General features: G+C 43.6%; 1 protein-coding gene across 2 annotated transcripts in view; it reads right to left on the minus strand.

Annotated features, from left to right (window-relative positions):
• The window catches only part of SRL (sarcalumenin), an 86,059-nt gene that overhangs the window by 14,636 nt on the left and 54,004 nt on the right, over positions 1 to 17,419 (minus strand). For both annotated transcript variants that reach the window (XM_073636580.1, XM_073636579.1), the window contains exon 2: positions 655 to 2,361. In XM_073636580.1, coding sequence (XP_073492681.1) covers positions 655 to 2,361 — 1,707 coding nt within the window. The remainder of the gene's footprint in view (positions 1 to 654; positions 2,362 to 17,419) is intronic.

Below are 17,419 nucleotides of genomic sequence, written 5' to 3' on the forward strand. Positions count from 1 at the left end.
AAAACACCCTCCAAACAGCATCAAATACTGGGTGTGGTCATATTTCAATAACAGTGGGAGGGTCTTAAAGGGGCATTAAATTCCAATAGTGCATAGGACTTCCCTGCACACTGTAAATGACTCCGCCTCTCTCACTTGCAGGGAGATCATCCAGTGGGGGTGTCGGCATCTGCACTGCACCACAGGGACCCACATTTCACTTGTCCCCATCCTGCACTCAGTGGGAGCCAATCAGGAGACCAGATTTGTGGGAGCTGCTAAGAGACAAGCTGTCACTTGTAAACACAGAAGTCGGACTTCTGTGTTTACAAGTGATAGTGCTGAGCGGGGAGCACAGGGCCTAAGCCAGAATTGGTGGAACTGAGTTCCACCAAGTTCCAGCTGAAAAAAAGCCCTGTATACACACACACACAAACACACACACACATATATATATATATATATATATATATATATATATATATATATATATATATATATATATAAAACATATTTATGAGTGTTTACAGGTTTAAATCTGCCACCTCACCATATGCTTTACGCTAAAAGAAAGGGATAATATTGATAAACTATTAAGGTTTTTCCCTACCATAAAAATGGCCATTGCAAATCATAGTTATTTTATTAGCCCGTTTAGATATCGGGAATGTCTACCTTTTAGCCTTCTTGACTTTGTCCTGACAGGTCGTTTTTGAGATGGTTTAGCAGGCGATTGTGATGCTGGTTCAACAATAAGGTTGTTATTTTCATCAGTGTTCTCCTGACCAGTGGCTTCCTCTGCTGCAAGTTTTGATCCTATACTCTGCTCTGTGCTATCAGCTGCATCTGATAGCACAAGTTCCTTTTGTTTAGGGTCTTCTGTTGACACGTTCTCTACATTACTGTCTTCTGTATGGATGTTGTTTTCATCAGTGTCCTCCTGAACAGTGGCTTCCTCTGTTGTGAGTGTTAATTCTATACTCTGCTCTGTGCTATCAGCTGCATCTGATAAAACATGTTCCTCTGGTCTAGGGTCTTCTGCTGACACATTCTCTACATTGCTGTCTTCTGTATGGATGTTGTTTTCATCAGTGTCCTCCTCTGCTGTGAGTGTTGGTTCTATACTCTGCTCTGTGCTATCAGCTTCATCTGATAGAACAAGTTCTTCTGGTTTAGAGTCTTCGGCTGACACATTCTCTATATTACCATCTTCTGTATGGCTGTCTTCATCAACATCAACATCTGGCTCTTCTTTAACTTCTGGTAAAATGTCAATGTTATCATTAGCATTTACAACTTGTGCTCCTTCATCTTCTTCTTCTGAAATGTTTGTTTCATGAATTCCTTCTTTAGCATCTGATGCTAGCTCTTCTGGGGATTCTTCTTCAGCTATATAATCATCATCATCAAATTCTTGTTCTACTTCTTTCTCTTGTTCTGAAATCTCCTCTTCAGCTGTATCATCCTTAGAAGGTACGTCTGGTTTATCTTCTTTATCTTTACTTACTTCTGAAGACTCGTCACCAGTTATGTCATGCTCAGCCCCTGTCTCGAGTTCTTCATCTTCTTCATCTCCCTTTCTGTCAAAGTCTGGTCCATGCTCTTCAGTTTCTTGTTCGGATGATCTCCCTTCAGCCTCTAACTCTGCTTCTTCCTCTTCTTCTTCAACTATTTCATCTGATGATTCATCTCCATTCTCATCATTTTCTTTATCTAAATGTGTTTCCTCTTCTGATGACTTGTCTCCAGGTACATCATCCTTGAGATTTAATCCCGGTTCTTCCTCCTCCTCTTCCGATGTTGAGTCCAACTCTGTTTCAGAATGCTGATCTTCTTCCTCTGCTGATTCAAGATTTTCCTCTGGCACATGGCCAGACTCTTCAATCACATCTGACTCTGATTCCTCTTGAAGAACAGCTTGCACTTGCTCATTTTCAGTAGTGTCAGGGACTGGTTCTTCCTCCTCAGCTTCAGAACCTTCCTCAAAAGTATGCAAAGTTGCAGCCTGTTCTTTTAAATTATCTTCCTTTCCCACCTCTGTCTCAGGCTCCTGTGTGCCGGCCTCTTCTTCAGTTGTACTGGTTTCATCACCAATTACTTCTTCTCTGTCCTTGTCTTGGCCTTCTGCAACAACAGTCTCCACGCCTGCGTCATCTTTTTCTAGTGTAATATTAACAGTCTCAGAAGGGGATGCACCAGGAGTAACATTTTGTTTCTCTTGCCTGGCCTCTGTAGCCACATTTCCATAATCCCGACTCTTCTCTATAAGGATTTGTTCAGCATTAAGTGACTTGTCATCCCAAGTGGGGTCCACAGAACCTGGATGGCCATCAGCAAGGTTTCCAGCATCCTCAGAGGCATCGGGAGAGGAGACTTGAAGTTCTAAACAGTTAGAAGACCATCAGTCAATGTCATTGGAGCACTGGGTTCAGGAGAAGCACAGCAAACATTTCTGCTCAGCTGCTGCAAAGTGCAGTATTTGCGGCAATTGTTTTCTCTATGTAAATCAGTCCATGCCATGTCCAACCTCATGTAAATAGATCTTTATTTATGCATTCTTTAAACACCCCTTAAACACCCCAAGCCTTCAAAAGTTCAACTGTTCCTGACAAACAGGAATTAAAATAACTTATATTGCAGTGAGTAGACCCCCTCTTGCTGCTTTTTATAAGCTATTTTTGTGTTACGTCAGCAATAAATTATCTTCATAAGCCTTAAAGATCAAGATTTTAAAATTTACAGTAACTCATGCGTGGCTTTGAGGTGTGCAATTATGTTAATCAACTGCTGGAGGCATTATTTAATTACATTCTAATAAAAGATACTCAGGTAATGACTGTTTATCTCATGACCCAATTTTGCTATGCTTTAACTGTACGAGGTTTGACAAGACATACAATATACTGTATTTGCTTTACATGAATGTAAACCCTCTCACCAAAAGCTCATATAAGCATTATATGTTTTTTCAAAAGCCATTTTCCATCATTTAAAATCTGCAGCTTTCATTAAAATAATACCTGGAGATCGTGTCATGAAGGTCCTTGTTCAGTGACTTTCTATTATAGGGTGACAACGCTCTATCTCTGGCATTCAGTTGTGTTCCTACATTTTCAACCTGTTACATGGGGTTCTTTTGGAGACTACAAGTGGCCTTTTAAGCACTCATCATGCAGGTGTGGTTAACTGTTGTCACCATCAGGAAACCTTCCCTGGGAAATACCCTGCAGCCATTGCTAGAGTGCATGTAGATATGACGTTGTCACAAACAGGCTGCCTGAGATCAGCAGCACTGAGATCCAACAAAGGATGAACAACAGGTGAAAACAAGTATTAAAAAAAAATCCAAAGGCTGTAATAAAAAACAAAAACAAAACAAAAAAAACATAAAGGAAAAAGAAAAAAGTCCCCCGTGTGGGGTTTTTTAGCAGCAGAGGGGTGGAAAACATACTACATATGATCAGAGATTGATTGGATTTTTATTGATGACATGATAACAAAAAAATTATAATAAATTATGGACTGTGGTACAGGAGATGTAAAAGCAATAATACAGGAAAGAACACAATTTACATGGTTGACAAGCACTAAAAAAGGTGGATGATGTTGAGCGAATCCAGACAAGATGTTTAATATATAGCATTTTTTTCTTGTGGTTATGTCCATGAATTTCAATATATGTATAAATATCTCTACAGCCCATTAATCCTCTGATGATGACCCAGTGGGGTCGAAACGCGTCAGGATTCGCTCAACATCATCCACCTTTTTTAGTGCTTGTCAACCATGTAAATTGTGTTCTTTCCTGTATTATTGCTTTTACATCTCCTGTACCACAGTCCATAATTTATTATAATTTTTTGTTATCATGTCATCAATAAAAAACCAATCAATCTCTGATCATATGTAGTATCTTTTCCACCCCTCTGCTGCTAAAAAACCCCACACGGGGGACTTTTTTCTTTTTCCTTTATATATTTATCGGGGTGTGCAGCATTGTCTTGTCTCTTGTAGTGTCTTCCTTTTTCTTTACAAAACAAAAAAACAAACATGTTATACTTACCTGCTCTGTGTAATGGTTTTGCACAGAGCAGCCCCGGTCCTCTTATTTTTGGGTCCTGGCTACTCCCCCCTGCCCATTGTCCCCAGTCTCCAGTAGCAAACCTCTAGCTAGGGGGGCAATCAAGCAGCCTCGCTCCTGTGAATGGACATTGTCTATTCACACACACAGAGCGTGGCTCGACCCCACACCCTGCTCTTTCCTCATTGTCTAACTGGCTGTGATTGACAGAAGCAGGGGCCAAAGGCTCCCGCTCCTGTGTGAGCCAATGAGGAGAGAGAGATATGGGAGAGCCGCTGCTCTCGTGCACATCGCTGGATTGAGATGGGGCTTAGGCAGGGCTGGACTGTGACATAAATTGGACTTCATCCAGGCTGGGCCACTTTAATTTTGCAAACACGCACAAAAACAGTACATAAACTATACGCAATTGCGCAAAAAGAGCCCCCCCCTTACATCCGAATCCCTAGAGAGCCCCCCTTACATCAGGGTCCCCAGAGAGCCCCTCCCAACATCAGGGTCCCCAGAGATCCCCCCTTACATCAGAGTCCCCAGAGATCCCCCCTTAAATCAGAGTCCCCAGAGAGCCCCCCTTATATCAGAGTCCCCAGAGATCCCCCCTTACATCAGAGTCCCCAGAGAGCCCCCCTTATATCAGAGTCCCCAGAGAGCCCCCCTTACATCAGAGTTCCCAGAGAGGCCCCCTTACATTAGAGTCCCAAGAGAGCCTCAGTCTTGCATCAGGGTGCCCAGAGAGCCCCCCTCCTTACATCAGAGTCCCCAGAAAGCCTCATTCTTGCATCAGGGTCTCCAGAGAGCCTCCCCCTTACATCAGGGTCCCCAGAGAGCCTCCTCCTTACATGAAGGTCCCCAGAGAACCCCTGCTTACATCAGGGTCCCAAGAGAGTCCTCCTTACATCAGAGTCCCCAGAGAGCCCCCCTTATATCAGAGTCCCCAGAGAGACCCCACCCCTTACATTAGAATCCTCAGAGAACCCAGTCTTGCATCAGGGTCCCCAGAGAGCCCCCCCTTACATCAGAGTCCCCAGAGAGCCTCAGTCTTGCATGAGGGTCCCCAGAGAGCCTCCCCCTACATCAGGGTTCCCAGAGAGCCTTCCCACTACATCAAAGTCCCCAGAGAGCCTCCCCCTTACATCAGAGAGGCTCCCACTTACATCAGAGTCCCTAGAGAGCTCCCCCTTACATTAGAGTCCCCAGAGAGCCCCTGCCTTGCATCAGGATCCCCAGAGAGCCCCCCCCACTTACATCAGGGTCCCCCAGAGAGCCCCCCTTTACATCAGGGTCCCCAGAGAGCCTCTCCTTACATCTGGGTCCCCAGAGAGCTCCCCCCCCCTTACTTCAGGGTCCCCAGAGAGCTCCCCTTACATCAGGGTCCCCAGAAAGCCTCCCACTTACATCAGGGTCCCGAGAGAGCCTCCCACTTACATTAGGGTCCCCAGAGAGCCCCCCCCCCACTTAAATCCACTTTAAGTATTTGTTTTAAAAATGGCAACTGTTTATGATACTCAGGGATTTTACAAACTAAAATTTAATCTGTTTAGGGCTTGCATTTATCCATTTGAAATGTTTAAAGGTAAAAGTCTTACCTAAGAGCATAGATCATAAGATGCCTGTTATCACCATCATTAGCCGGTAATCCCTTCTGTGCACCTGTTCCAAAAAAATGGTTTCGCTTTGTATTAGGGACCTGACATTTCTAACCTCAGAGCTAAGTCTCATCAACTGCCTCCTGTCCAATAACAGCACCTCAGTGGCCAATATGGACACTCCCATTGGACAAGGGGGATATCAGTGGCATAAGAAACATATAAAACAAAGATATGAGAAAGTCAGGTCATTAACAAAAAAATAAAAAATAAAACATAAACTAGTTTCAGAGAGGCACACAGATAAGGATCTTCCTGCTAAAGGTAATAGCTTGCATCTTGAGGTATATGCAATTAGAATTTTTTTTTAACTTTTTTAGGTTTTTTTTTTCTGCAGGGTTTAACTTAAAGTGAGGGTTATATGACTTTCACTTTCTACAAGCTTGCACTTCCATATATTTCTTACTGTTTTAAATATAGAGATTTGTATATTTTCCACTAGAGGGAGCACTTACCAACGGTTAAGAGGCCCTGTCACCAATATATTTTAAATGCTTACTTGCAGTGGTTTTCAATTCCATAAACAGAGTGTTTATTCACTTGCAACTCTCTAACGCAGACCCCTCTCCCTCTCGCAATTCATAGCCTTCTCCTCCTTCTGTAAGTGCCCAATTACTTTCTCTGCTGGCTCAGCTCCTGCACACCTCCCTTCACATTCTTATATAACCTTTTCTCTAACTGCTGGGGGCAGGGAGAAGGGGTATACTACAAAGTGTCACTTGAACGACAGCTCTCAGTCTGTTGGGGCATCTAACATCACATTCAAGATGGTGGCGTCCAGCAGCAATATCAGGGCTTTTGGGTGGCTACACAAGGGATGTATTTTACAGATAAAACACATGCATTATATGTTAAATGTACATATAATCTTATGGGACAATGTTCTGGTGACAGGGTCTATTTAACAACCGTTTAGACACTATAATGTCAAAGGTATTGGGACACCTGTCTTTACACGCAAATGAACTTTAACCACCTCAATACTGGGCATTTTCGCCCCCTTCCTGCCCAAGCCATTTTTCAGCTTTCAGCGCTGTCGCACTTTGAATGACAATTGCGCGGTCATACAACATTGTACCCAAATGAAATTGTTATCATTTTTTCCCCACAAATAGAGCTTTCTTTTAGTGGTATTTGATCACCTCTGCGGTTTTTATTTTTTGCGCTATAAACAAAAGAAGAGTGACAAGTTTTAAAAAAAACACAATAATTTTTACCTTTTGCGATAATAAATATCCATTTTTTTTTTTCTTTAAAACAAATTTTTTCTCAGTTTAGGCCGATATGTATTCTTGTACATATTTTTGGTAAAAAAAAATCGCAATAAGCGTATATAGATTGGTTTGCGCAAAAGTTATAGCGTCTACAAAATAGGGGATAGTTTTATAACATTTTAATTTTTTTACTGGTAACGGCGGCGATCTGCGATTTTTATCGTGACTGCGATATTGCGGCGGACACATCGGACACTTTTGACACATATTTGGGACCATTCACATTTATACAGCGATCCGTGCTATAAAAATGCATTGATTACTGTATAAATGTGACAGGCAGTGAAGGGGTTAACACTAGGTGGTGATCGAGGGGTTAACTGTGTTGCTAGGGAGTGATTCTAACTGTAGAGGGCGGGGACTCACTAGGGGAGGAGACCGATCGGTGTTTCGCTGTACTGGGAACACATCATCGGTCTCCTCTCCTCTGACAGGACCGTGGATCTGTGTGTTTACACACACAGATCCATGGTCCTGCTGTGTTACCGGTAATCGCAGGTGCCCGGCGGACATCGCGGCCGCCGGGCACGCGCACCGGGTGCCTAGTGACACGGCGGGCGCGCGCGATCGCCGGCGGCGGCGCGCACGCGCCCCCTGGTGGCCTAGGAATGCGAGGACGTCATATGACGTCCGCCCGCAACGAGAGCTGCGCCGCCTGGCCGTCAATTGACGGCCGGCGGTTGGCAAGCAGTTGATCGCGTCCAGGTCTACATCGAACAAACATCGACACACTCCTAAACCTTGTGGACAGCCTTCCCAGAAGAGTTGAAGCTGTTATAGCTGCAAAGGGTGAGCCAACTCAATATTGAACCCTACGGAATAAGGCTTGGGATGACATTAAAGTTCATGTGAGTGTAAAGACAGGTGTCTCAATACTTTTGACAATATAGTGTATCAACCACATGGGGAATACATTGTTTTCAATAAGTTTGTTGTGATGTGAGAAATAAGCAGTAAAGCACAGCCTTTAAAGCATTCTGTAAAAAGCAAGAAGCAGCGTATATAATGAACAAATATGGTTACCCTCATGTGTATACATATATAGTTACAGATCATACACCTAAAAAAGGTTGTTAAAACATGAAAACATATTTCTAAGGATGATTTACTTCAATCTGATATTTCTATTAAACATAAAGCAGTATTAAACCCAAAAACAAACATTTCTTATGTTACGGCTTACCAACTCTTAGATGCGATGGCTGCATTATTTTCCTTTTTTTAGGTTTTCTTTCTTCTATTCTCATTTTGTGATCTGGCCAGTAGGTCTGTTTTTCAAAAGAATAAGCCCTCTTGCAGTTGCAGGGATCATACAAACCATTTCCTACTCACAGGGGTAGTTACGTGGATCAGCTTTTATTTATTTAACAGTTGCTGTAACTGCTTATAAAGTCTTAGCTGGAGTTCAGCATCAATTTGTTAGTGTAGCTAAATCTGTTAGTAACATTTCCCTCTCCCAGATTGACAAAGGTGGTGTCCAAAGTTGCCCATTAGAGTGTACACACGATCGGAATTTCCGACAACGAATGTTCGATGTGAGCTTGTTGTCAGAAATTCCGACCGTGTGTAGGCTCCATCGGATATTTTTTGTCGGAATTTCCGACAACAAAAATTTGAGAGCTGGTTCTCAAATTTTCCAACAACAAAATCCGTTGTCGGAAATTCTGATCGTGTGTATACGATTCCGACGCACAAAATTCCACGCGTGCTCGGAATCAAGCAGAAGAGCCGCACTGGCTATTGAACTTAATTTTTCTCGGCTCGTCGTACGTGTTGTATGTCACCGCGTTCTTGACGTTCGGAATTTCCGACAACATTTGTGCGACCGTGTGTATGCAAGACAAGTTTTAGCCAACATCTGTCGGAAATAAATCCCAGGATTTTGTTGTCGGAATGTCCGATCGTGTGTACGTGGCATAATACAGGAGATGTGTTACTGGCCAGATCACCAAGTAAAAACAGAGGGGAAAAAAGCCTGAAAAAAGAAAAACTGATGATTTTTTCTTTTTGGTTTTGGGTTTAATGCCACTTTAAATACTCTATTACTGCTCCAGTTTTTAAATTGAGATCACCATACTGAACCAATCGGATGGATGTGAAAGGAAAACAATGAAAAGAAAAGTCCAAATGGAGAATACACAGCATGACAGCTGTCATTTTGTAAAGCAACCAGTATTCTTCAGATCGTTACTTTGTCCCCAGCCAACTCCTCTCTAAGTGGCTTCCTTTTCCAGACCCAGTTGTGCCGTGTCATATAACACTGACAGGGGGGAAAAATGGTGCCTTGCAGACGTAGCTTCTCACTTCAAAGCAAAGTAATAAGCCTTTGATGGCCAACACAATGCTAAATTAGGACACATTCCCAGTATACCCAAAATAGGTACAACTTTTGGGAGAAAAGTGTACGGAAATATATGCATCCATTTAACCAAAAGTTGATATTTAATTTATATTTATTTTTAAATGATAATATTATATTTATAATACATCTAAAAATTATACAGAAGAACAAAAGGAACAGAATATATCAAATCATTCCTATTAGTTTCTGCCCCATGGGGTTGAGTTAAGGGGATTTGGCAAAAAAATGCCAAAAGCTCCTAAACGCAAGTATAGGAGCTGTAGTGTACATGAAGCCTTATATAGAATAAGGGGATGGTATTAACCCCTTCATTTTATTGTTTTGCTGTCTACGTCTAAACCTCTACTGTTTTGAAAAGCGATCTGCATTCAGGTGATGAGGAGGCGATGTGACACCTCCTCACCTCCTGTTTTACCCCATAACTACCACACTACCTTTTTCACATTCACATTTTTCACTTTTTTTTTTTTACATGAATTCTTTTAAATTTTTTCCATTATTTCCTTATTGTTTATTATTTTATTACATTTTTTTCTTATTTCCACTTCTCATTTTATTCATTCTTTATGCACTTTTATTGTATTTTTTTATCTCTTATTTCTTTATTCATTTGTTTGTTTTTCACCTTCACCTTTTTTTTTTTTTTTTTTACTTCATTATCCTTTTCATTTTCTTTCTTTTTATATTCTTTTCATTCACATTTTATTTCTTTATTTCACCTTTCATTTCACTAATTACAATAAGGGTTTGTTCACACTTGCTCAAAATACTGGCGCTTATCAAGCGCGCCTATAGCATTAATGTGCATTAACTACTTGCCGACCAGCCGCCGTCATTATACGGCAGCAGGTCGGCTTGTTCCCGCGAATCGCCGTAGCTGTACAGCGATCCCTTTAATAGCTACAGTGGGCACACGTGGCGGGGGAGCCGACACCCGTGGCCTGGGGGCCACGATGTCCGCCAGCCACCCACGATCACTCCACAGAGAGCCAGAACAGGGATCTGTCAATGTAAATAAACAGATCCCTGTTCTGACAGGGGTGTTCAGGGTGATCTCTGTTCCTAGTGATCAAGAACAGCGATCTCTCTCTCTACTCCCAGTCAGTCCCTTCCAGAAGAATACATATTGGCTTAAACTGATGAAGAAATTCGTTTTTTTACATTTTTGGGGGGGATATTTATTATAGCAAAAAGGTAAAAATATTGTTTTTTTTTAAATTGTCCGTATTTTTTTGTTTATAGCGCAAAAATAAAAACCGCAGAAGTGATTAAATGGCACTAAAAGGAAGCTCTATTTGTGGGGAAAAAGGACAGTAATTTTGTTTGGGTATAACTTCGCACAACCGCGCCCTTGTTAGTTAATGGGACGCAGTGCTGTACCGCAAAAAATGGCCTGGTCATTAAGGGGGCAAATCTCTTCCGGTCCTTAAGTGATTAATAGGTGCATTTGATAAGCGTTTAATGAGCTTTAAAAACGCTCCCTCAAACACCCTATGCACGTGTGCGGCACGGTTGACATGCGTCTTTCACGCGTTAAAACTGCAAACCACACCTATTATTAACTGGAATGTACTACTGCGCTGCAGCCGCATGCCGGCGCGGTTGTGGTGTGTTACCATAGACTTGAAGGGAAAGAGTTGAAGTGCTTCAACTCCTTTTTAAACTCGCCATGGGGCTTAAATTTTGAAGCAACGCAGCGCTAACGCTTCATGTTTTCAAAATGTGTATCATAGTATCATTTGTATAAGCGTTTGAGGGGCATTAAAAACACCCCTCAAACACCCGCTTTTAATGCCAGTGTGAACTAGGCCTAACATACTTCACATGAATCAGTTTTCACCATGTTCTTTCATTGGCTGATGATGCATAAAAATCTCCGCTCTGCTTGTTTCCTTCCTCTATGACTAAGGCCCAGCGGAAGGGGCGAAATGTGCCGGGGGGGTGTGGTTTGTGGAGTAGCACTGGCTTCTGCTGCCCAACGTCTCACCATGCATAGGTTAGGCTGGCAGAGCAGCAGTCTCAATGTCTTATTATATTGTTGGCACAATGCATACCAGCCAAGCGCAATTTGTTGGATCATTTTTGCAAAGCATTACAACCGCGGCATGTGAACATTCCTATCCGCTGCCATTGCAGCTTAAGGGGGGCGGTTGGGGACACTAAAATACCCAATCCCAAGTCTAAATGAGCCCTAAGTTAGAGGAAAACGGTACGGGCAAAATGATTGACTCGGAGAATTAACTGAGTGAGCCTGATCAAGCAATGAGAAACAGAAAGCGATGGTTTTACTCGACCTAAATGGTTCAGTCGTGGTAAAAAAAAAAAAAAATGATCACACATAGCCGATTTGCACCCTTGTGAATCACTTATGATCTATCTACATGTAACAGCGTGAAAAACGCCATTGATTGGCCCTGTACAGTGGTATTTTTTTTTAACACAATCTATCAAATATTACATTTTGTCCCACTTAATCTATGTCTGATTTGTTAATTTTTTGTCAATTCAGTTGATCGTTCAGTTTTATCGCACCACATATGGCCAGCATTAGACAGTTGTCACTGAAACAGCTGTCACTCACAATAACAATGGTCACCAAGTAGGGTGTATCTCCCAGGCAAGGACACAGACAGCAATAAAAAAAACAGGCAGGGGTACGAAATATTCCCTGCTCTATCCAAAGCATAAAAAAGTTCTGGCTGTGCTTACACTATAAAGTGTTATCAACCCAAAACAAGAATAGCCATATAATATTTCCTCATCATAATAATATTTTTCCCATACTTGCCCTTTATTAGTATTTTCAACCAGTAAGGCCCGTTTCACACTTGTGCGACTTGTCCTGCGACTTTGGACTGCAAAGTCGCATGACAAGTCCGAATGACAAGTCCTACCCCATGATTTCCAATGAGCACCAATCACATCTGTGCGTCTTCAAGTCGCAGTGACTTCAAAGTAGTCCCTGCACTACTTTGGTCCGACTTTGATGTGACTTGAGGTTAATAGACCTCAAAATTACACAGGCATTGCTTCAGGTCGAGTAAAAAACGCGTCAAAATCGCAGTAAAAAGTGTGAAAGGAGGCTTAGTATTATAAACCTATTATTCCTGCAAGCAATCTGAGCTTCCTATATTGGCATGACCACAAAATCCACAAAGTGCTTCCTGGTTATTCCGTACGCATGGCATCCTGTATATTCAGTCTGTGATTATACAGGTGGCCTTGACTCCTGACCCTCCCCTCACTGTAGGCTCAAGCACTGTCACGCAATGTAGGTTATATGCTCTTCCATACACAAAAGCCCCATTAGTGAGGGCTCCAGCAGTGTGGGTGGTGGCTGGGTAAGTATGCATGCTTGGGGGGTGTCCTATGTGTGGACATTGCCACTTTGTTCAAAATGCGCACTGCGTCTCTTTAAAACTGAACTTCAGGCAAATATTACAAATAAACATCAATTAATGCGGTTATATAGTAAATTTATGTACTATATAGCCGATACCTTTTGTTTTAGTTTTGGATAGTACATCTAAATATTTAAAAAACAGCAATTAACACAGTTATGTAGTCAAAGTGATACTAAAGTCTTGTTTTTTTTTTTCTTTAAAAATAACAAACATGTTATACTTACCTGCTCTGTGTAATGGTTTTGCACAGAGCAGCCCAGATCCTCCTCTTCTCAGGTCTCTCTACGCTGCTTCAGACCCCTCCCTCCTGTCGAGTGTCCCCACAGCAAGCAGCTTGCTATGGGGGCACTCAAGCCAAGCCGCAGCTCCGTGTGTCCATTCAGACATGGAGCTGTGGTTCAGCCCCGCCCCTCTTTCTCCTGATTGGCTAACTGACTTTGATTGACAGCAGCGGGAGCCAGTGGCGTCGCTGCTGTGTCTCAGTCAATCAAGAGACGGCCAAGGCACTCATATAACATCGCTGGATAGAGATGGGCTCAGGTAAGTATGAGGGGGGCTGCTGCTCACTGAAGGTTTTTTTATCTTGCATTCGAGTAATAAGATGAAACAGGACCGGATTAAGAGCATCATGGGCCTAGTGCTGAGCATTTTGGTGGCCCTTTCTATGGAAATAGATGAAATTGCAAACAATTTTTATTTAAACAAATTAAATTAAGGAGAGGGGGTGAGAGAGAGAGGGGGTGAGAGAGGGAGAGAGGGGGGTGAGAGAAAGAGAGGGGGTGAGAGAGGGGTGTGAGAGAGAGAAGAGGCGAGAGAGAGAGAGGGGGTGAGAGAGAGAGTGAAGAGGCGAGAGAGAGGGGGTGAGAGAGGGGTGTGAGAGAGAGAAGAGGCGAGAGAGAGGGGGGTGAGAAAGAGAGGGGGTGAGAGAGAGAATAGGCGAGAGAGGAGGGGTGAGAGAGAGAAGAGGTGAGAGAGAGGGGGTGAGAGAGAGAAGAGGTGAGAGAGAGTGGGGGTGAGAGAGAGAGAAGAGGTGAGAGAGAGGGGGTGAGAGAGAGAAGAGGTGAGAGAGAGGGGGTCAGAGAGAGAAGAGGGGGTGAGAAAGAGGGAGGGGTGAGAGAAAGAGATAGGGTGAGGGAGAAGGAGGGGTTGAGAAAGAGAGGGGTGAGAGAAAGGGAGAAGGAGGGGGTGAGAAAGAAAGGGGGTGAGAGAGAGAGAGAGGGGAGAGAGAGGGGGGTAAGAGAGAGGGAGGGGGGTAAGAGAGAGGGAGGGGGAGTGAAAGAGAGAGGGGGGTGAGAGAGAGAGAGAGGGGGTGAGAGAGAGGAGAGGATAGAGAGGGGGTGAGATTGAGGGAGGGGGTGATAGAGAGAGGGAGGGGGAGTGAAAGAGAGAGAGGGGTGGGAGAGAGAGAGGGGGTGAGAGAGAGGAAGGGGGTGATAGAGAGAGGGAGAGGGGGTGAGAGAGAGAGACGGTGCCTTTGGGTAGTCTTAATAGGGTAGTAATGTGTGCACAGCGCACCACGGCAAACTGTGGGTGGAGCCACGTTGCGGTAAGAGTGGAAGGGGCTGCCCTACATGCGATGCATGAGAACATGCGCACTCTGTCAAATGTGCATGATGTGAATGCAGCCTTTCACTTACCATCCATGTAACAGGGGTACTTTAATATGAAAGACCCTTTGCTGCCTCTCTGTTAATCTCTGCATTTTTATTCAGCTCCTCTCAGTACACCCGTGCATTCTAAATTTCCCTGCTAACCTCTGCACCCTGAACCTTCTCCTGCAAATCCCCTCATCTCTGCTTAACTCAACATGCATCTGCTCATCTTTGCACCCCAGCCCCCCTGCACATCCCCTCTTTGGTCATTTTTGCCCTCCAAACTCTAATCCAATCCCTTCTCTTTTTACCTCTGGACACCTCTCTCCTCCCCACCCACCCACATCCATCTGCTCACCTTTGGTTGAATGAAAAAAAACTGACAGCTCAGGTCGGAATCACTGTACTAACAATTGACATACCTCCCAACATTTTGAGGTGGGAATGAGGGACACCTACTAAGAAATGTATGTTGACATAGGACACGCCCCCTGCCACACCCCTTTAAAGGAGAATTAACCAAAAAAAAAGGTTAATTAAATCCACAAGGACTTTTTTTTACCACTACTATTCCTTTATATTGGCTTTTAAAATGTACAAATGCAGCAATTTAGAAACTGGATGAAAGGTTTGGCACTGGGAAACACTTTTTGAAAGATAAAAAGTGCATTTTATATATAACTACAGTGGGGATGGAAAGTATTCAGACCCCCTTAAATTTTTCACTCTTTGTTATATTGCAGCCATTTGCTAAAATCATTTAAGTTTTTTTCCTCATTAATGTACACACAGCACCCCATATTGACAGAAAAACACAGAATTGTTGACATTTTTGCAGATTTATTAAAAAAGAAAAACTGAAATATCACATGGTCCTAAGTATTCAGACCCTTTACTCAGTATTTAGTAGAAGCACCCTTTTGATCTAATACAGAGTCTTTTGGGGAAAGATGCAACAAGTTTTTCACACCTGGATTTGGGGATCCTCTGCCATTCCTCCTTGCAGATCCTCTCCTGTCAGGTTGGATGGTAAAGGTTGGTGGACAGCCATTTTTAGGTCTCTCCAGAGATGCTCAATTGGGTTTAAGTCAGGGCTCTGGCTGGGCCATTCAAGAACAGTCACGGAGTTGTTGTGAAGCCACTCCTTCGTTATTTTAGCTGTGTGCTTAGGGTCATTGTCTTGTTGGAAGGTAAACCTTCGGCCTAGTCTGAGGTCCTGAGCACTCTGCAGAAGGTTTTCGTCCAGGATATCCCTGTACTTGGCCGCATTCATCTTTCCCTCGATTGCAACCAGTCGTCCTGTCCCTGCAGCTGAAAAACACACCCACAGCATGATGCTGCCACCACCATGCTTCACTGTTGGGACTGTATTGGACACGTGATGAGTAGTGCATGGTTTTCTCCACACATACCGCTTAGAATTAAGGCCAAAAAGTTCTATCTTGGTCTCATCAGACCAAAGAATCTAATTTCTCACCATCTTAGAGTACTTCAGGTGTTTTTAGCAAACTCCATGTGGGCTTTCATGTGTCTTGCACTGAGGAGAGGCTTCCGTTGGGCCACTCTGCCATAAAGCTCACTGGTGGAGGGCTGCAGTGATGGTTGACTTTCTACAACTTTCTACAACTCACCATCTTGGAGTACTTCAGGTGTTTTTTAGCAAACTCCATGCGGGCTTTCATGTGTCTTGCACTGAGGAGAGGCTTCCGTTGGGCCACTCTGCCATAAAGCCCCCACTGGTGGAGGGCTGCAGTGATGGTTGACTTTCTACAACTTTCTCCCATCTCTCGACTGCATCTCTGGAGCTCAGCCACAGTGATCTTTGGGTTTTTCTTTACCTCTCTCACCAAGGCTCTTCTCCCCCGATAGCTCAGTTTGGCCGGACGGCCAGCTCTAGGAAGGGTTCTGGTCGTCCCAAACGTCTTCCATTTAAGGATTATGGAGGCCACTGTGCTCTTAGGAACCTTAAGTGCAGCAGAATTTTTTTTGTAACCTTGGCCAGATCTGTGCCTTGCCACAATTCTGTCTCTGAGCTGTTCAGGCAGTTCCTTTGACCTCATGATTTTCATTTGCTCTGACATGCACTGTGAGCTGTAGGGTCTTATATAGACAGGTGTGTGGCTTTCCTAATCAAGTCCAAGCAGTATAATCAAACACAGCTGAACTCAAATGAAGGTGTAGAACCACCTCAAGGATGATCAGAAAAAATGGACAGCACCTGAGTTAAATATATGAGTGTCACAGCAAAGGGTCTGGATACCTAGGACCATGTGATATTTCAGTTTTTCTTTTTTAATAAATCTGCAAAAATGTCAACAATTCTGTGTTTTTCTGTCAATATGGGGTGCTGTGTGTACATTAATGAGGAAAAAAAATTAACTTAAATGATTTTAGCAAATGGCTACAATATAACAAAGAGTTAAAAATGTAAGGGGGTCTGAATACTTTCCGTCCCTACTGTATATAGATCAGATCAAAATGAGGGACAAATGAGGAGGAATGGGGGACCGAGGGACATTGCTCCAAATCAGGGACAGTCCCTCCAAATCAGGGACAGTTGGGAGCTATGCACTTTGAGCATGGAGTCTCTCTAGCAGATTCTTTTGCACACATTACAAGATACACTTTACTTGCTTCAGGCCGAAGGCATGGAGGGAAGCTGCTGCGTTTTTCTCAGGACTTGCTCCAAGCTTGGTCCCTATGAAGATTCCATTACACAGCAGGCCCTAATATAGGGACTCTGCCATTTAGAAAGCGAACCATATAGCCACCAGTTCACCCTTCGAAAAGAAACTCTATCATTGTACACCACCTCCTGCTCTTCTGAGCTGGCTGGACCTCCTTCCCTCCAATTACACTTTGTTCCCTGTTCCCATTGGACACTAAGACAGTGGTTCTCAACCTGGGGGTCGGGACTCCCTCGGGGGTCGAATGACGATTTGCCAGGGGTCACTGAATCCTGGGCTGTTCCTGAAGCCTGCACTGCTCTCCCAGCCTCTTCGCTGCCGCCCAGAACGGCTGTCCCTGGAGCCCGCGGCCGCCCACTCAGCCTCTTCACAGCCGCCCATTTAGTTCAGAGCA

Source organism: Aquarana catesbeiana, linkage group LG06, assembly GCF_042186555.1.
Source record: "Aquarana catesbeiana isolate 2022-GZ linkage group LG06, ASM4218655v1, whole genome shotgun sequence".
Taxonomy (NCBI): Eukaryota; Metazoa; Chordata; class Amphibia; order Anura; family Ranidae; genus Aquarana; species Aquarana catesbeiana.